The sequence below is a fragment of the Chelonoidis abingdonii genome, chromosome 5 (genome assembly GCF_003597395.2).
Source record: "Chelonoidis abingdonii isolate Lonesome George chromosome 5, CheloAbing_2.0, whole genome shotgun sequence".
In the NCBI taxonomy this organism is placed as follows: Eukaryota; Metazoa; Chordata; order Testudines; family Testudinidae; genus Chelonoidis; species Chelonoidis abingdonii.
This window is the reverse complement of record NC_133773.1, coordinates 69,713,674-69,735,222: the sequence shown is the minus strand read 5'-3', so window position 1 is coordinate 69,735,222 and position 21,549 is coordinate 69,713,674. Positions and strand designations below refer to the sequence as shown.

Sequence of the window (21,549 nt, the reverse complement as noted above, 5' to 3'; positions counted from 1 at the left end):
TTCCAGTCCTATCACAGAATCATAGATTATTAGGGTTGGAAGGGACCTCAAGAGATCATCTAGTCTAACCCCTGGCTCAAGGCAGAACCAATGCCTAAATAGCCCCTTCAAGGATTGAACTCACAACCCTGGGTTTAGCATGCAATGCTTAAACCACTGAGCTATCCCTCTCCACTCCCCAAGTCATTTAACAGCCTGTCCCTCTAACCTAGGTTATATATATATATACATAAAATATAGGGAAATACATACCACAAAGATTGATGATGACGTTAGAAAGTGAAAACCTTTGAGAACTACATAGTTCTCATGTCAATTTTTCAAAAGCATTGCCTTTTGCACTACACTAAATATTTGTTTGCCCATGCAGTGGACTTTCAATGGGACTTAGCTCCTAACTCACTTAGGTGCTTTGGAAATAATTTTTTTTTCTTTAATCTGTGTATTTCTGTCCTAGGAATATTTGTAGGTTAGAAACTACAATGCTTTATACCTAAGATGAAAACAGAAATGTCTCAGATATAAAGTAAGGAGAGAAATTAATTTCAAAAGTCTATGTGAAAAAGTTTTCCAATTAAGCGACTTTTCAGAAGAAAACTTCCATTAGATCAATTTCTATATTCCAGTGACAGTTGTTTGCATTTAAGTGTGCTCTGTGTGTGTGGTTTTCCAGGAGACTATTAACTAAGCACTCTTGTAAGGTAATATGCCAGAAATGTATGTGAAGCCATACCTAACAGTAGTGAATACTTGTCTTGTTAATTTGGGTTTATCCTGGCAACTTGTAATACCATCAGCAAACAAATATCCACTGCCCTAATTGATAATGTCTTCCAAATTTTTTCCTTCTTAAAAAAAAATCCATTGCAACCTATGTCTAACTTTTAAGATATTACGAAAATGATCACAAGATTGTGCAAATGTTTCATGTCTTGAAACTGAAATGGCATATAATCCTATATACAAAAGGGCATTTGATGCTGGAGTTGTAGTGTATATTTGGGTCAAGATGGAAGGAGCAAGCTCAAGATGGTGTTTTTGCCTTTATTGGGGCAGGAATGTATCATGTGTTGTTGTGATCTGGTTTAGCAGTAATTTCCCTCTTCACTCAGTCTTGCAGTCTGCTGCAGAAGGCTCAAGACAATTATTCCCTTCTCACCATTTAAAACCAGCACCTTATTTTTCTCGCTTCCATTTGCACACCTGTGCATGAGAAACAGAGACATGCAGAAAGTTCTAACATTGGCAGGTCAAGTCAGAAGCCACACCTCCACTCCAAAGTTTTCCTTTTCAGAATACTATGGTATCAAGTCAACAAAGCATTTATGCATGTAATTAACTTGAAACACAAAAGTAGTCCTGCTGAAATCAATGCATTTTGCTGGATTGGGACCAATGTGCTATGGCAGTCACACAAACTTACCTTTCAGATGACTATTTTTAATAAACAAGTCTCATTCGCAAATTCCTATCACCTATCCTACCATTACTTACAGTCCTATAGTGTTTGGAGTCTGTTTACCTTCTCTTGGGTGCTAATGTTGTTGGAATGTGGAAGAGGTTTGTTGATACTGCACAGCAGGCGTTAGTTATTTGAGTCCCAGAATGTGCTGAGTACAGAGCAAGAACTTGGCCAACACTGCTCTCTCTGTGTAAGGGTGCTGCTTTTGCTTCCCTTCACTATTGACAGTAACTGTTCCTTCTTTATTATTTACACTGTTTTACAGTGCGGCCACATGAGGCAATGTGGTTTTCCTATTATTGTTTAGTATTTCTACCCAAGTAACTCCCAGAGGCCCCACACAGCACCCATTCACTAGGTTCTGTACAAACACATACAAAGAAACAGTCTTATGGAGCTTATGTTCTAAGAAGTGGTCTAATGGACTATGCATGAGATTTCAATTAATGAATGCTTGTGTGCTACTCTGTGCTGTTACAATGACTACCTCTTCAGCCTTGTTAAGTGTCTTTGGGCAAGATTACACACTGTGCTGATGCCCAAGAGCAGAGGGAGGGCACAGGGTGCCTTCTATTTGCACCCATGTGTGATGAAGTGGGATTTTTTTATAATATTTTGATGAATCCTGTATGTGCCTCAGTTTTCCTTTGTACATTGCATTGCTATCCAGAGGTGGGGGAAAAAAGGTTAAGTCTGCTCTCAGGGCAGCACAGGAGACATGAGAGTGTGTGTTGCCATCTCTCTGAGCACAATGAGTGGGTCATTAAGGAACTGGCTGGAATGTGCTGAAAGTGACCCATATCAGTGCAGAATCCAAAAGAGACCATGGGAAGCCCCAGTGACCAGAACATCCTAGCAAACAATGACCAACCTCTCAGCAGGACACTGAGCAGAGACCAGCAGAGGTGCACTATGCCATGAAGTGTGTACAAGCCTCTGACTAGGAATCTATCTCCAGTGGCCTCACTGGGAAGAGCTCACATAAAACAGGAATGCTCAAGCCTCAGACTTGGAAGCACTGAAGCTGTATCAGGGCTGTAACTACACATTTTAGTGCCCAACGTGAGCAAGCATATTTGCAGTCCCTCCTAGACCTCAACATGCGACTCTTTTATTCCTACTCCCATCCTGCCTCTGTCCTGCCCTGCAATTCCCACTCCCACTCACATTGTTTGGAGAATTTTTACCCCACTCCCTCTATTATGGCACTGGGTCCTGTAGGATCCCAGTCCTGCAAGACTCTACCCCCCTACCATTTTCCTACCACTGATCCTGTGGATCCATGACATCAGAGTTTGGTTCTGGGCAGTGTGGTTTCTGTGTTCCTTTGAGTCCAAGGACTATGCAAGACAACAATCTAAAATGAATGGGGAGATACCAGGACCAGAGCCCTCTTCTCTCTTTTGTGACCATGCCCCTGGCTCTAGAATGCACTATGCATTTTTCAGTATATTGGGTGAAATTCTGGCCCCATTAGAGTCAATGGGAATTTTGCCAGGGACTTCACTGGCATCAGTATTTCACCTATTGTCTTAGTGAGCTTCCCCTGGGATGGTGTACCACCACAGTGCCCCCAATGTGGGCCCAGACTCAGGAGCACATAATAAAGTCCTTGCCTATTCTGACTTAATTTCCCCATCTGTAAATGCATATAATACATGCCTAAGAAAGAGATTGTCATGGTTAATGAGCCAATGCTTGTGAAGCACTAATTATTAATAGGAGTCCACCATCAAGACAATGGGAGAGGTGATAATCCAAAGACACGCCTTCCTTTGCTATAAAGTTTGGCAGTTAAATTGTTGCAGGGGAGGAGAAGGCATGCAATTTATTTTGCTTACCCTATAAAAGTCTAGTAGGTGGCAGGTGTCCAGTTCCTTGATGAATCAGACATGGAAATGGACTTGGGGAAAGATGTCCCCTAAAGAACCTGGGGAACAGATTTGGGGGTCCAAATATCTAGTACAGCAAGGAGATAATCCCTCCTGCCTTATACACTCAGCCCTCTCATGAGGGAGCATAGTAGGGTTCCAACAATTGGCTGGGACCAGCTGTGGTGGGGTAGGGGACTAACACCAAACTTCACCAGGTGGAAATGATTAAGGAAGGAATCATGACCTGTACTATGAGTTTTTGCTAATTAGTTCCCAGATGAGTGAAGTTAATAAATTGCAGCCTAATTAAACCACACAAACCTTCCATTTTGTCTTTCTTCCCACACGTCTGGGACAACCATGTAGATATCTGACTAGGAGCCTGACACAAAGCCCAATTAAGGGGGTTTCTACTGATTTCTCTCAGCTTTAGATCAAGCCCTAAATGTACAGATAAGATGTTGATTGCACTGATTCTAGGGCTCCAATCTGCTTGTACCATTTTGTTGCTGAATATTTAGCAGAAAGATCTAGCTCAGGGTTTCTCAAACTGGGGGTTGTGACCCCTCCAGGGGTCATGAGGTTATTACATGGGGGGTTGTGAGCTGTCAGCCTCTACCCCAAAACCCCACTTCACCTCCAGCATTTATAATAGTGTTAAATATAAAAAGAAGTGTTTTAATTTATAAAGGGGGTCACACTCAGAGGCTTGATGTGTGAAAGGGGTCTCCAATATAAAACTTTGAGAACCACTGATCTAGATAATATCACAATGCTGAACTGTTTCCCATAACCTTCCCAGATGCTGACTGCCCCAACTGTCCCCTACACAGTTCCTAAAACTGCCAGCTTCTCTCCTGGATGACTTCTTCCATGCAATCGTGTCTTCAATATAACAATCTGTGGTACCTTGAGATAATAAAAAATGTAATATAAAGGCCATAACGATACTATCCAGAGTGCATTATTCAGTCTTGCATTTAATTCAGTGTAGATCTAGATCTGTAATAAAAGGTGCTTGTGTGTTGGTTGTGAAAATTAATGTTGAAATATAATATCTAGGACTCAGAGGAGCAAAGTGAAGGAGACAGGCTGAGCAGAAATCAGTGTCTGAAGGCCACCCAATACAGTTATACTACAAGCCCCTTAATCACTATTGCAAAGATATTGGCAATACTGCTGTACTCTTGCAATCTTGTGGTGTCTGTCTTAGAGCCTTTGCTCCTGGAGGCATAGGATTACGTGAGAGCCTCCGTTTTTTTCATTTTTTTTTTTTTTTAAAGTAAGTTTCTGGCCCACATGGTTGTGTAGAAAAAGCTTGGAAACATGAACCAAGTGCATCCTAGAGGTTCAGAAACCAAAAGGTAAAGAAAAAGAACCCAACAGCTTTTGTTTTTTTTAAATCTCATGATTTTTAAAATTCATGATTTTTGAATGCTGGGGTTGGCAATACTGAAATAGTGAGCATATTAATAGCTGGACATTTGTCACCTGCATTATTGTTGTTAACCATGGTATCTGCCATTCTAAATATAGAGATTCCAAGAAATACTGCAGTAAGATCAACACCTGAAACATGGCACACATTCTGGGCCCTTTCAGCATTCAGGAAACTAAAAGGGGGCGGAAATTGGCCATAGAATGTACTCATACATTTTAAACAGACTCGTCTATTTATTGTACAAGAGTAGAGTATGTGCCTTTTTCAACCAAAGAACTTTGCATCACGTAACACACTTTTAATCTTCCATTGCAACATACACAATCCTACAGGACAGATCAGTTCAGTTAGAGAAGCTACATAAACTATTTATTGACACTCCTGATTATACTGTTCTAAAGCATTTTTACATACAGTAAGAACAGTGGCAGTGGTTCTGGTGCTGTAATATTTAATTACTTCAGCCTGTTTCAGTACAACTAATAGCAAGCAGACATCTGAAGTAAAACAATGATAGCTTAGGGGACATTACATTTCATTTACAAATGCATAAAACAATAGACCAGATAATGGCATGCATGGAGCACAAGCAAGGCTTAGAAATACATTATGAGGTTCAGTTTGTAATGTCTGCACTATACCACAGAATTCCCTATGCAGAAAACTGGCTACATGATAGGCGTTGCACCATATAACAGCACCTTCTGGCCTAACATTATGCTGTTATGTTGTATTTTGCACAAATGTACACTTGCCTTATTACAAGAATTTACAGGCTGAAAGCAATTTTATAGCCATTGCCAAATGCCAGCACTCCTTTGTTTTAATTCATACCATTTTTTTTGTATTTTGCCCATTTTATCGGAACCCAGATCAGTAGTTCCATACATATAATCATACAGACAAGTGGGTTTGTATTTAATGTCTCTACATTTTAAGCTACTATGTAGTAGGTGTTTGTGTCTGTGTCTCCTCGACTTTTTACACACACTGGGGTAGGAGGTAAGGTTACTTTTTTTTTTTTTTTTTTAACCAAAATGTCTGTGCATCAATGTCTTTTTTTTCTGTGTTTGTTACAAAGGTTCTTCAGCATGATTCTTACTAGAAGAGTTCCCTTGGGATTTGTAGTCCAGTATCTACTGCTTTACTGTAGCAATGATCTACATGTTACACAGTCATTTTTTGGCTCAACAGGAATCAGGTTATTCATTTTCATTAGTGTTCAGTATTGGAACATATGCAGTATCTTGGGCATTTTATTTTAAAAGTTAAAGAGCTATGTTTGTTTAAGAAATGCAGGAAGTGCAAGGACACAATTTGCTGTGAATGTCAAGCTAGAATCTTAAGCAGATCAAGTTAAGGCCTCTTCCTGAACGCATGAAGTAAATGGTAGTATTCATATTGACTTCAATGGGAGCAAGATTGGGCACTGATGATCTAATTTTCAATCCTGCAACCCCCATTGACTGAAAATGCAGGCTAATAAAACTACAGATTTATTTGAGAGAGGATGATACAATATTCTATTTCTTCTGTTCCATTACTCGTTGGGGAAAAAAGTCAAACACTGATCCTAAATTAAATGACACACAGCAATACACTCTAAACTTTCAGTCAGATCCTAGCTGGTATAAAGTGGCATAGTTCCATTGATTTCAATGTAACCATGTCAATTTACACCAGCTGAGGATCTGGTAGTCTATGTTTATACTTTTTACATTTAGACACCTGAAAGTTTCATTTTTCATGGACTAAATAATGAAACAAACTGGTTCAGATAATTAAAGATAAATTAGAGGTCCAAAATTTTTTCTAGAACTAAAATGTATATTTTTTCCTTGTAAAATATTTTGGTAAAATTTTAGTATACATATATATTTCACTTTTACCCACCTGTGTTTCTCCTAGATTTAGACAAGACCAGCGGCAGAACAAACAAGAGTTTCAAACACTGCTACTGCCTGGCTCAGACCATTGAGCACTAAAAGGAATGTCTGTCCTTAGTAGATTTCTAACCCATTTTGTAAAATGAAGAGGGTCAGATGGCTTTGGATGAGCACTGGAACTTTTGGCTACTCATCCAAACCACACTGAAACCTTTGTCAGTTCTTCCATAACTGGGTATCTAGTGGTTATATATCAGCTGAAACACTGAACGTTTTCTTCACAGGAACACCCCACAAGCACAAGAGGAATATTAACAAAATGCTCACTTTGCAGTGTTTCTTCTTTTGCAATTCAGAATTTTAATTTGGCTAGTGAGTGACCAAAAAGCCTCAAATCCAAACTTGGAGTATCAGTAACAGATTAAGGGATAAAGTTACATTATCCCCTGTTATTAATATTGGGTTTTCAGTAAAAATGCTTATACAAGTTCCTTCCACATTACTAAAATGAAGCTATACGTTTGTTTCTTATTTGTTTAAATAGCTTCTACCACAAAATTTTATAGAACTTTATACTGGATTTTAATTCCTGTAAAACATTACTTACAACACCAAACTGTTATTGTACACCTTTTCAACTACATTCATTATAACTCAATAGAGAACATCTTCTGCTCATAATACATTGCGAGACATTTCTGACAATATCTGAAACTGACTAAGAATTATGGGTATTTTTAAATCCAGAGTTAATCTACAAATTCTGGACTTGCAAATTACACATAGAAGATTGTATTTCCACTTAGGCTGCTGAGACATTCACTCTTTTGTGTATCGTATATGTAGGGGAGTGAATTTTCTATAGCAGTATGAAATAAAAATTAATAATTTGTATTTGTCTAGTTTGTAGCCTAGTCATTTTTTAAGTAATTCTGGTACTAATCAAAAGATTACTGAAAAAAATCAAAGTTAAATATTGTGAACTGCACAAGATCTAAAATATAGGGTCTGTCCACAGCACATTATACTAAGTCAACACATAATAGATTAAAAGCTGCAAATTCAAAGACTTCGTTTAGAAATTTAAAGTTTCTGACATCATCTTCCACCACTCCATCAACTCTTCTTTCTCCTCTTCTTTTCTTTCAGACAATGACTCCAGCTCAAAATCAACCTAGGTCAGAGAAACAATCCAAAAGGTGACTTTTTAAACACATGCTGCAGGGAATGTAGGGCAGGGAAGGGAAGTCCATGTTTGGATTAATTAACTGAAAGGAATTATAGGAGAACAAATATTTATTGGGGGAAGTGCCCTCATTTTAGGCTAGGTTTTTCAAAAGAGCCTAAAGGAGTTAAGTGCCCAACTTTTATTGAAATTCAATGACAGCTGGGCACCAAACTCCTTTAGCATGCAATGATATGAATTACCACTGTGGCTTTGCCCACCACCTACCACTACAGGGAGAAAAACACCAAGATCAGAATTCAGGTAAGTTGTTGGCTGCATGGCAGAGCAACACATATGCTACCTTATGCCACCACAGAGTTCCTTCTCATATACAACACATTATTTAGGTATGTAATAGGGTGATTCACCCACTGAGGGCTGGAGCTAGCCAAGGCTGATTACAAAAGCAGACACCTGGGATAGAGTAGGTGATTGCCCTAAAAAGAGCAGCAGGAGGAAGTAATGAAGTCTTGAAAACTGTAGAGACTGCAGTGAGTGTGACAGGCTTCTGTAGGGAAGACCTTGAGAGTGCTATGGTGGCTCCTATTACAGTGAGAGAATGGTTTGGGGCTAGAACCAGACCAGAAGGCTGAATTTTAGCCAGGTGAAGTCTGAGAGTATTGGGCCCAGCTCATACTAGACACCCTGATTAGGGGAAGGATGTGGGGCCCGGGAAGCCAGAGAAAGCTCCTGCCAAATACAGCCTAAAAGACTTCAAATTGGAGCTAGATCTGTGAAGAAGGGCTGGGGTATCTCTACCTATAGGAGGCTGACTAGACTGAGGTTGAGGCTGGAGGGGAATGTTTTAATTACTTATCAACTGTGAATTATTAAGGGGTCCTGAAAAGGGGGGGAGGGGCATTGGTAGCAAGAAACCACGGGCCATGAGAGGACACTCAGTAAACAGCAACCCTGCTACAATGTGCTGTAGTATGTCCTAATAAATGGTGTCATATTAGGTTGACTCACTGTTTACTGCCTACCAGAAATAATTTTAAAGAGAGGCTCTGATCTAAAATCTTCCCTGAGACATCTTCTACAGAGTTACATAGGTTTGTCTTACTTTAGTTTTTAAGAGGAAAATTTACCTTTGTGCAGGGGGTCAAACCAACACCCATACATTACTTAAGTCCCACTGAAGGGCCAAATAAACCCAAAAATAGGACTTAAGTGGTGTAAGTGTTCTAGTGCTGCCCTCTGCACAGAGGTTAAGGAGATTTTCACCTTAACTGAATATTCAGTTGCCAAAAGAACATGAGAATGGCCACACTAGGTCAGACCAAAAGTCCATCCAGCTCAGTAGCCTGTCTATTGACAGTGTCCAATGCCAGGTGCCCCCGAGGGAGTGAACCTAACAGATAATCTAATAATAAACATCAAATCTAAACTAAAATGCCAATGTCCATCTGTGTGTGTGTGTAATTTTTACCCAACTACGTGTTTCCTGCTTGGAGGCAAGACCAGCTGCAAAAGAAATGACACCTTCAAACAACACTGCTCTTGTTTGGTGGAAGCCAACAAGCATTAGAAAGAAAGAGTGTGCAGTCTGACTAGATATCCAACCCATTTTCTAAACTGATGAGGTTTGAGTATATAGAGAGTTAGAATGAAAATCAGCTAAAGTTTTGCTTTAGACTTAAGTTTTTTATGAACTATATGAATATACATATAATATAAATAACAATACTTCACTATTCTTTTTACATAAGGAAAGACATACCAACCAATGAGGAAGAACTTACCCCAATGGCAGGGCTAAAGGGAACAGCCACTTTTTTAGTTATTGCGAGATAGCCTGGTGCTGAGGCTGTAAGTTTGTAGTTTCCTGGTGTAAGCAATCTCCAGTAATCACCATCATTGGCTGAAAAGAAAGAAAAACATTGAATCTGAAGAAATGAAACACATTATCCCAGGCTAAAAAAGATGGGTTGTAAATGCTATTACAATATAATCCCAGAAATACCAACCTGGATTTTGATATCCAAGCAATTATGCAATGATGAGAGCCAATTTTTATTTATAAAAAGTAGTTTTCAACAAATATAAATCACCCTTCACTACTGATACAGCTCTTGTGGAAATAGGTAATCTGAGAACTGTCACCCTGTAATAAGGAATCTCTTTAGGTATATAGTATCTTTTTAATGTATATAGTTTGCCACCCATCAACATGTGTGTGAGTTAAGGAAATAAATCCCCATCCATCAAGATTAGAATACTAGCAATTATATAGCCAGGTGAGAGAAGCATCGTTTTTATCAGGCTGACCAATAAGTGAAGGGAGGGACCAGAATATTCTATGTAATCTTTCCTTACAGTGAACCAATGAAGGAAAAAATAAAAAAAGCACAATCCCAAAGCTGCACTGTAGGACTAACCGTTTACTCCATTACACCAGTTTTACACCAGTGGGTGGATAATGAGGCCCACTGGGCCATTGTTCATAGTGTAGTACTTCTTCAGAGTTTACAGAAGTCACTTTGACAAGAATTCTCCATCCCATCATACTAAACAGAGTTTAGAAGAACCTTTGGAAGGGAACTCACTGCCATTTTCCTAAATGCTTGCTGAGCAATTCTGCAACTACACCAGCACTTTTTTTAAAAAAACTTTCATGCCTAGATGGGAATATTATAGAATTGTTCATAAATAAAATGGACAGTGTCAATATAATCAGAGTTGGTGAAAGTTCTACTGAGAAAGCTTCAGGAGGCATCAAACTAAAGTGCTCTCCAGACTTTTTCTTTAAAAAGACAGATTCTGTGAAAAAATATGATCTATTATATTAGCTGGCACTGTAGCAAGACTGTGTGTTAAAACATACACAAAGGAGCACAATTAAGGTTCACCATTCACTTTTGAGATTTCCTGACATTTGACCACTTTATTTCTAAACCTTTTGATATTGCACTTTGACCTTTCAACTGGAGGACATAATCCTCTCTTTCCCGTACCCCGGCTTCTTTCCTTCTCTCAATCCCTATGCAGCTCACTTCTGGTTGGTGGCACTGCTGCCCACTTTGCCTGTAATATGTGGGCATATCACAAGGGGAAATGCTACTCGGACTGGGTGGTAATCCCATGAAATACAATTCAGTGGAATAGTGGGATTCAGTGCCAGGGAAATGACTGTAGCGTACAATAGTCCACAAAATATGGGAAATGTATTGATTTAATTAGCACCTTGCAACAACAACAAAAAAATGCTGTTTAAAATGACAAATAATGAATGTATAGGTAACACTTCACACATTGTCAACGTGAAACTATCTCTGAATCTATCTCAGGGGTAAGATTCAGCAAAGATGAAAAGGTACAACACTACTAAACAGCATGTTTAGAACAGGAAATGAAGAAGTACACTATCTCACTGAAGCAGCAAGGAGCTTATCTAGGCAGAAAGCAATTACCCAAACTGGAATTTGGCAAGGAGATTATGGGTTAACACTCCTAATCCTGCAAAAAGTACAATGGGATCTTTAACGATCACAAGGGATTTGGAGCAGAGTTTTAGGTTTCATCCTTAACATAGCACTTCCAAAAGTACATTGCTCAAGAACATAGTCTGGACATACACCAAGTCACTATGGAACTGTCACTGGTGTGTCTGTAGTTCAAATTGACGTATCTAAACTAGTTTTAATCTTGCTAGCTCATATCCCAGAGCAGTGAAGCCACACCAGCTAGCTTGGAGATGTCAGTCTGAGCTACAGTTACATCCCATGATTACAGTCTAGACATATTCTCAGAGAGAAAGGTGTCACCTACTGAGTCAGCAATAATACTTCATATAGCATGTGGGATTAGGACTAAAAGTATTGGCTCACTGAATCAGACCAATGATTTTAGTCCAAACCAGTCTCCAACTGCAGCCACTATCATCACCTTCAAAGAATGGTGCAAGAAATTCTGCAGATGGCAGATATGAAATATCCTGCCCACCAGGAAAACTTCTTCCTAACCCCAGGATATCTCCCATCTAAGTACTGGTGCAGCCTGAGCACACTTAGCTACTAATCTCTGATTAGATCGGAGATGCTGTATCTCCAGGTTGCATACTACAGAGGCATAGCAATACATTCTAGCACTCCTCCTTAGTTAATCACCTAAGGTGTGACACCCACCTGATGTAATGTCATGGTTTATTCCCTCCACAGAAATGGTAGCATTTGCAATCGGGTTTCCCTGAAGATCTCTAACAAATCCTTTCACTCCCCGATGTACCTGAAAAAAGCCAGAGATACATGGGAAATTACTTATTCTTTTTTTCCTAAAGGAAAAGGCAGCTGTTTTAGTCAGTAAAATATCTGAGACTGCATGTTATCCACCCCATAGCTACATGCTGAAAATAAGCAGCAAGGATAATTTCTAAACCTCACACTGGAATATTACAAAGTGATGAGCCAACGGAGTTCAGCTGTTGATATGACTAATTTGTTTTTTGCTGTGCAGCATTCATTACAAATGTGCAGCAAACCATGAAGGGAAGTATGCATTCCCTTGAATCCTTTTGTTATTGAATATTCTCACACTCAGTGAAAGGTGTGGGAGACAGCCTGATAAACATCTTTCCCACAGGCTGTTAAGTTTTCTCAAATATAAGAATTTTTGGTCTGATCCTGCAAGGCGTTAAGAACTTAAGATGAGTTGTGAGCAGCCTCAACTCCCAATGAAACCAGCTTGTTTACATGAGGCAATCAGCCCTTGGAGGACTGAGCCCACAAGATCCAATCCCACTGCTATTGTAGTTAATGGTAAAACTCACATTAATGTCAGTAGAGCATGAGTCCTCATTTGGAGACTGTACCCTGGGTCCTCTAGTGTGATGTAGCCATTTTGTGTTGCAGTACCATTGGACTGCGGCTCTAAAACCAGCATCACCAGCCGGTATAGGGCATTTAGCAGGCAGAGCTACTACCAGGTGCAACAGGTACAGATGGGGATAGGGTATGCAACTGAGGCTTCTCTACACTCTGTTGTTGTTCAGCTGTTGTTTAGGCCCCATTAGCAGCTGGCATAATTTAGACAAGAATATCCTTTAGACAGCTCTAATTTATGACAAAGGATTAGCCTGGCACATAGCACAGGAGAGCAGAAAGGCCACGTACCCTCTACTGGGTAACACTGCACTCTCCTCAGCCATAGCTGAGAATCTGGCCAGTAAGTATCATGTAGGAAAGTCCAGAAGGTGAGTAAAATCCTCTACCAGGTGAGAGCAACTGAACTTTGGTGATCTAGCCAACAGTTCAATAGAAGCAGGCAATTTAAGGTGTCATGGTATCTACAGTTCTGAAAATTCCTTATCAGGCCATATTTTAATTAAAATTAACCCATGTGTAAAGCTGAAGCTTTTTTTAGACAGTTAACTGGGGGATCCTGTAGCAAAAGGGTGAAATTCTGTAGTGCAAATATACTGCCTCTTCATCCCACATAAAACTAACAGGCAAAACTCCATGATTTATTCATTGCAAATATTTGATCTGGCAAACTTTAGCATTTTTTTCATAAATAAATTATTCAAGAATAAATGTGTCCCATTCTTCAACAGCTGTATTAACAAGCTAATTTTCTCATCATAATCACAAGCATATACTTGTTAACTATAGCATATCAACCAAAAATCAGATCTAGATCCAGTAGGGTTTGAATTTTTAACAACCTATTAGTTCTGGGTTTACCCCATGGATGTGTGTGGAGTAATCATAATTACAGCATATAATCAGATTAACATAGTTGGCAGTTTCTGTTTAGTTGCATTATTCTACAGAAAACTCTATTTTGACCATTTACCTGCTCAATATAATTGACAAGTGAGTTCTTGTTGTCCCCCCAGTAGCTCTTCAGACTTTCCTCTGATGGGAATTTTTCACAGCTGAGCTCCACTGTGATTTCAAAGCAGTTGCTGCTGAGGTAATTGAAATCCTGCATTCCTGCAATATCAGTAGAGAGGTATGTTGACACTGTTTGCATGGCTCTGAGGTAAGATGTACTGACAGTGTCTAGTGCGAAAAGTGGAACTGTTGGCAAGGACGGACTTATGAAATGCTATGGGGAATTAGGAGAAATCTGCATTAAACACAATTGGTCAGATTCTCCTCTCCCATTGGTGTAAATCTAAAGCAGTGGTTCTCAACTTGCAGCCCAATCAGCATGACTGTGGCCTATTTGACATCCTTGGGCCATATGGGTAGTATATATATTTTGTGTATGCAGCCCACATAACAGAGAGCTCTATACATGGCACACAATGGTAAATAGGTTGAAAACCACTGATCTAGCATAATTCCACTGAAGTTACTGGAGTTTAAACCAGAATGAGAGCGAGGCGAATCAGACCCAATATACTGTTCTCAGGTGGGAGGGGAGGGAGTTCACTAAAAATGCTCATTTCACAGAAAACACTGAATTTCTTGGCAGTCATGACTGCATGCAATGATTGTACCAAATTTGGCCTGCATATTCCTATGGGACATTTGGCATGGAAAGCCCTTTTTTTCTTTCTTAGGAACTAAAAACAATTTCCAGGTGTAGTTCAATTATTTCCAGATGAAAAAAGAAACTGACCATTATGTGCACTGTAAGCCTGTGAATGACAGCTAATGACAAGGCAAATAAAACATCACATAAATACTTTGAAAGAGGTATTTATTAGGGATGGTCAAAATTTTGCTTTTCAGCAAAAAAAAATGGCTTTTCATCACAATTTTTAGGGTCTACTTTCCATGGAAAAATTTTTCAATGATTTTCTGCAAACAAACAACCCTCATCCCCAAAATGAAATGTTTTCATTTTCACTGAAATTTTCAGCTGGAGTGGGAGAATGGGGAAGGGAGGCCCATAATTTCCAATCAGCTAGAGCATTTATTTTTCTTGGTTTGTTTTCATTTCTTTCAAACTCAGCACCAGAGTAAAAGAAATGGGAAATAGACTTGAAAATGATAAATGAAAAACATTGTTAATGCAATTTTAATTAGGAGAATTTAAAAATGTACAGTAGTATTTTTGATTAGCTATGCATTTATATGTTCATCTGCCTGACCTCAATGAGTCATTATATTCACTGAACCAGTTTCTGTGACACCCAGTCCACCTCCTCTGCACCACTTAGGCAGCACAAAGAGGCGTGGAAGCCAGTCATGTTTCCCCGGATGAGGATTCACCCATTGTGGAAGAGTTCCCAGAAAGCACAGGATTTGTATAGCCGATTCCTATGCCGCCTCCTTATAGTTTTCAGTGTAGGGCAGGAAGAAGCCTGGGTGAAGTACAGTATACCTTGGCAATCCCCATATGGATTATTGTCAAAGGGCAATTACGGTAGTCCCCAGGCTGCTCTAAATTCCCATGACTGGGATCTCAAAACTGGCCTCAGAATCAGGGAATTGCAGTCAGCTTTCTGATGCCATCCTGCCCCTTCATGGTGGGCACAGTAGAGAATCTGGTCCAATACATGCAGTGTGCTTGAATTCATGTTACGTGTCAAGCTATAACTTTCAAATTTCATGACTTGTTTGTAGCCTACTTCTATAGCCTCTAAAAGCTAGGCAAAACCTTCATTTATTACAAAATCCAATTTATCTTCCCATGATTACATTAGAGACCATTTGGACACAACAGAAAATATCTGCTGTGCAATTTCTCTGTTTTAATTGTTTAAAAAATAGGGTGGGGGGGGAAGGTTGGTTGTTTTTTTACCTGAAGCTCTCAGCTGTGGTCCAGGTATTGCAAAGGTATCTGAGCAAATAGACTCGTATAATTCAAAACTCATACACGCATAGGAATTGCCATACTCTACTAGGCTGTGCTAATGGGTTACACAGACTTATGTTGTGTGAAAGCCTTTTCTTTCATACAGTTTTGAATCTGCCACTTTTCAACTGAAGTGTCCTCCTTTATTTGTACTGAGGTTGCCCCTAAAGGCCCAAGTAAGATTTGAGCTGCTCATGTTATGTGCAGTACAGACAGAGAGAGACAATCCCTGCCCCAGAAAGCTTATGATCGAGAGAGAGAGAGAGAAAGTGGAAGAAAGTATTGTCATCCCTATTTTACAGATGGGGAATTGACACAGAGACTAAATGACTTACAAGGAGAGGCTGAGGGAACTGGGGTTATTTAGTCTGCAGAAGAGAAGAGCAAGGGGGGATTTGATAGCAGTCTTCAACCTCTTGAAGTGGGGTTCCATAGAGGATGGAGCTAGGCTGCAGTGGCAGATGACAGAACAAGAAGCAATGGTCTCAAGTTGCAGTGGGGGAGGTCTAGGCTGGATATTAGGAAACACTATTTCACTAGGAGGGTTGTGAAGCACTGAAATGGGTTACCTAGGGAGGTGGTGGAATCTCCATCCTTAGAGGTTTTTAAGGCCTGGCTTGACAAAACCCTGACTGGGGTGATTTAGTTGGAATTGGTCCTGCTTTGAGCAAGGTGTTGGACTAGATGACCTCCTGAGGTCCCTTCCAACCGTGATATTCTATGACTTGCCCAAAGTCACACAGGATATCTGTGGCATAGTCAGGAACTGAACCAAGGTTTCCTCAGTTCCAGTCAAGTGCCTTACCCAGGTACACATCTTTCTAGTTGCACTTTTAAACAAACTGCCCCTTAACCATTCCCTCCTATTGTCTCTTCCACCATAGCTGACTGATCATTCCATCCCCGTTCCATCCTACTCACCACAGAGAGAGAGAGACACCTAAAAATAAAAAAGTGAATAATAAAAGATCTTTGAGATGGTGCGTACAGTAACTGAAATTCTGGAGAGGAAATGTCCTGTCCTATGCCAGCTGTCCTGTATCACTCCAGTCCCTAGAAATGACCTCTCACCCTCTTGGAAGAGAGGGGATATTAGGAGACCCTGTGCATAGGGGACAGACTTCACCTTTTACTATAATGCAGTAGTCTTATTGTACATTAATGGGTCATTACTGGGAATGGCTTTTGATGCTTTGCAAACTTCAGACTATCACCTACAACTTTGATTCACATCCCTCATTGCTGATTCAGAGTGGGTATTTTCTAGGGAACCAAGTGAGTTGAATGTTCCTTTGTTCTTTTATTCCACTCCCTTATAATTAAGGGAGTTTCACAGGATTTACGTTGGAATAAATGAGTTTAGAATCTGGACAAAACAAACTTTCTTCCATTTTAAAACATAAATATTATGTTAGGGCCAAATCCTCAGAGCTGGCTGAGCATCTGCAATTCCCACGAACCTCTGTGTTACTAGTTAATATATGAACTAGTATAATACTTTATTAATATGCATGGGTCGTATATGAAGACAAAGTACATCAGAGCATTTGTTCTTAGGATGGTACAAACTAAAGCTTTGGGGGTGATATGCAGAGAATGAGCATCCGACCTGCCTCATGGTAAAACCCAAAATAAAATGTCCTTGGCTTGGATTCAGCAACAGGCAACATGAAACATGATTTATGTCAGCAATGAACTAACCAAGTGCCAGGCACGACTTACAGCATGCCTGAGAATAAAAAGACACTTAAACAATAGACTAATTACAGAGCAAGATAAGCTGCTTTGAGATGCTATTTTTATGCTGATACAAGAATCTGATCAGACTCAGTTGATCAAGTGCCCTAGCAGGGCTACTTGGAGTACTGTATTGTACATATTACAGCATTAAACTGTAATGAGTGAATAACTGCCATAGGAGGCTTATGCTTGGGAATGATTTGCTATTATCTCTTGCTCCTGCCTATATTACACTGTATATAGATATTACACAGACAAAAACTACTTTAAGAGAACATTATTAAGATGGCAGAGTCAAACACTCAAAAATTTTGGAAATGCCAGAATTAAGGTTCCCTCTGTAAATTTAATTCAGCCCCCTGATGTGTATGTATTATGACACAGTCTTAAATTGCAAGATCACACATTTTTTCCATAGGGCCACTCCTCATTCAATACACTGGAAATGAATCAGGATTTGCAATGCAGGAGATTTGTGTAAGGGACCCCAGACTCCTCCTAACTAGCCTGCTATTTTCATCCTTCATCTAATCTCAGTCTCCCCCATCGACTGGTTCCCAATCTTCATCCCCCATGTCCTTCCCTGGCTCCCAGTTCCAGTCTCTTTGCCCAGTCATTCCTACTCTTCCCCTTGGATCCTAGTCCCCTTCCCAATCTCCTTACCCAGGCAGCCCCATCTCTCCCTTGTTTCTAGTTCCCTGTCCTAATATTCCTGACCAGCAAGTCAGTCAGTCTTCCCCAACCCCAACTCCATATACAGTTCCCTTTTCCTTCCTCCCTGCACACCCCACCAGTCTCCAGTTTTCACACTCCCTGGCGGATCCTCCCAATCTGCTTTTCCACCTCTGAAAATCTAGCTGTTGTCCCCTCCACATTCAAACCAGGCAGCTTCCTCTTCTATGCTTCCTAAACCCAGCAGTGGGGGCATTGTGAATGTATGACAGACATGTTCTCTACTCTAAGTTCAGGTGCCTGGACCCCGCCCAGCTCACAGCAGCCCAGAGCTGCAATTGCAAAGTCCTGCACAGTCCTGGGCTCCAGCATGTCTAATGTGGATGGAATCATTTGGAACCTGCAGGAGGGCTGCCCTGGAGCTGCAGACCCTGGAATTGCCAGAGAGCTGGGCAGACAATTGGGCAGACAACTAGGCAGGTTTCCAGAGGAACTTAATCAAAATTGAACCCTCTCTGTCAAATATTTCAATAAACTGGCAAATTCTGACCAAAGAAGTTTCACTGGAATATTTCCAACCAGCTCAAGCTTCCATTGACTTAAGTGGGAGTTTTGTCGGAGCAAAGAATTGAGTTAAAACTAAAGTCTAATTCATGCCCCTGAAGCCTACAAGTGGAACTATTTCCTTTCCCCACATAGTAAATGGGGTCAACGACTTCTACCACGTCGCATCCCATAATACTTTATGGAAATATGCTTATGAATGTATATATGACATAACCGGAATATGTTTTATGCTACATATGCCACATAACATATTTCTGTAAAGGTTATGATCTACTGAATCTATTAATCCTATTTGTATGCATGTATCATTTTTGTATTCAAAGTTATGAATATTGGCTGTGTACTTGTTTGATTTTAAGTAACCTTAGTAAGGCATTTGGGAAGCTTCTTTAGAAAGCAATTTGCAAGTTAAGTGCCCAATCAAGAAACACTTAACGGACAATGGATCTTGGAAGGCTCCAATCCACAAAAGACATTCAAGGTAGCGTGTGAACCATGGCTGCTACCGGCAAGTTCTGAGTCATGCATGGACATGTGACTCCAAAACTCCATCTTGGAGCTGGACTTTGCATAGGAGAGAGGAGGGGGTCTCTACCCACAAGAGAAAATCTATTTAAGCCATTGGAAGACCCCTCCATTTTGTCTTCAGCTGGCTCAGGAGATAGCCTCTCCACCCCCAAAGGATACCTGAAAGAAACTGGAACAAAGGACAGTAACCACAGGGGTGTGAGTGATTGCTAGACCCAAACTAGAAGAAAGCTAGTCTGTAAGAGAGGCTTATTGGAACATCCCTGAGGGTGAGATTTTATCTGTGTTCAGTTTCTTACTGTATTAGGCTTAGGCTTGCGTGTTTTGTTTTATTTTACTTGGTAATTCACTTTCTGTCTGTTATTGCAAGAAGTAGGATTTAAGTGGTTCCAAGTATTTAACACAAATCACTTTTTACTTATTAATTAACCGAGACTATGTATTAATACCAGGGGGAAGGGACAAACAGCTGTGCATCTCTCTCTATCAGTGTTATAGAGGGCAAACGATTTATGAGTTTACCCTGTATAAGCTTTATACAGGGTAAAATGGATTTATTTGGGGTTTGGATCCCATTGGGAGTTGGGCATCTAAGTGTTAGAGACAGGAACATTTCTTAAACTGCTTTCAGTTAAGCCTGCAGCTTGTAAAATGCGGTTCAGACCTGGGTCTGTGTTTGTAGCCAGCAAGTGTCTGGCACAACCAGGCAGGGTGCTGGAGTCCCAAGCTGGCAGGGAAGGCAGGGGCAGAAGTAGTCTTGGCACATCAGTTGGCAGCCCCAAGGGGGTTTCTGTGATCCAGCCCATCACACCTGCCACTTCCACTGGATCCTGCAGAGAGCTCTGAATGAGTCTGAGGATCCACTGAGAGGGAGGAGGCAAGAAGTGAGAAAGGGATGCAGGAATCTAAGGCCCTGATTGGGCTCCCATTGAAACTGATGGCAAAACTTCCATTGTCTACAGTGGCATAGAATCAGGCCCTAAACACCACCTAGAAGGCACTCTGCACATTTCAAGATTGTGCCCACAATGAATAGCAGTCAGCAGTCTGCCATCCCTTACCCCAGGTATCTTTCTTTTTTTCTCTTAGATCGCCATGATAAATTACTCCATACTCCCATAAGCAATAGTGTAACTGTTGTTTAGTGGGCATTTTTCTACTGTGCATGTATAAAAATCAACATTTCAATGGTTTATACATCCATTATTTTTTAACAATTATTCTCTGAATTATCTGTTACAAACCTGGCGATATAACAGTTTTCATACCTTTTTGTGAAAAAAGACAATTTTTAATTGCTCTCTGACTGTAGAAAATGGCTTAATTGCAGTTGTCTGAAAACTGAATTGCTTAAACACTCTGAGTCTTCTGGGTGTGTAGGGTGAAAGATAACATATCTGAACAGGCAGCCTGGTCAAATTCCCTTTTCACTTTTTGTGTATGTTCTGAGCTGAGCACATAAGGAGTTCCATGCTCACCTCCCATTTGCTTCATGGGAGTTTTGCGGCTACAGTAGTTAAGAAAATATTCCCTAAGGATCCATCTGAGATTCAGCTTGTGTTACACCAGCAATTTTGTTCTATTAATTTGTCACTGAATATCTGATTTTTAAAGTAACCACAATTACTGACCATCCTCAAAAGCAACTGAATCTGCACTGTACCATGAAGTGGCACTGACCTCCAGGAACACTGTACCAAGCACCACCGTTGGTTGTTCCATCTACAAAACTACTGTCGTCATCATTCTTACGACATGGTGGTCTGTTTGGATCAGACATGGCTGGGTTAAAAGATGAATAGCCCCGAGCTAAGCTTTGAAAAATTGCATCATCAGGGCAGGAGCTGTATTCATGAGTGCTACCTAGAATAAAAAGTCAGACACATGGATTAGCAGGTTAGTCATACAGACTAGGACTACTGGATTATGAACTCATTAGGGCAGGGACTGTGCCTTTTACTTTTCTGTGAAGTACCCAGTGCACATATAGCAAAATAAAATATTTAATAATAATTCTATTACTTCAATACTACCTGTATTGCTATTCAAAATATTCATATCAATATTAATATTATTGATGTGCCTGTATTAATATTATTATTATTATTGTTAATTTTACAGTACTAAACACCCCCAAGATGTGCTAGGCATTTTATAGACAAAAGAAACAAAAAAAAGTCTTTCCCTAAGGATCAGAGGGGTAGCCATGTTAGTCTGAATCTGTAAAAGCAGCAGAGAATCCTGTGGTACCTTATAGACTAACAGACGTTTTGGATCATGCGCTTTCGTGGGTGAATACCCACTTCGTCAGATGAATGTAGTGGAAATTTCCAGGGGCAGGTATATATATGCTAGCAAGCAAGCTAGAGATATGTACATTGGCCAAACTGGACAGTCTCTATGGA

The 21,549-nt window shown here is 40.2% G+C and overlaps 1 protein-coding gene across 1 annotated transcript in view; it reads right to left on the bottom strand.

Moving 5' to 3' along the window:
- Nucleotides 1–5,060: 5,060 nt before the first annotated feature.
- Nucleotides 5,061–21,549, bottom strand: part of CPE (carboxypeptidase E) — a 93,873-nt gene continuing 77,384 nt past the window's right edge. Inside the window, exons 5-9 of the mRNA XM_032785268.2 lie at nt 20,825–21,007; nt 13,682–13,821; nt 12,016–12,115; nt 9,634–9,752; nt 5,061–7,837 (exon numbers count right to left, since the gene is read on the bottom strand). Of these exons, the coding sequence (XP_032641159.1) occupies nt 7,739–7,837; nt 9,634–9,752; nt 12,016–12,115; nt 13,682–13,821; nt 20,825–21,007 (641 nt within the window). The 3' untranslated portion in view covers nt 5,061–7,738. The remainder of the gene's footprint in view (nt 7,838–9,633; nt 9,753–12,015; nt 12,116–13,681; nt 13,822–20,824; nt 21,008–21,549) is intronic.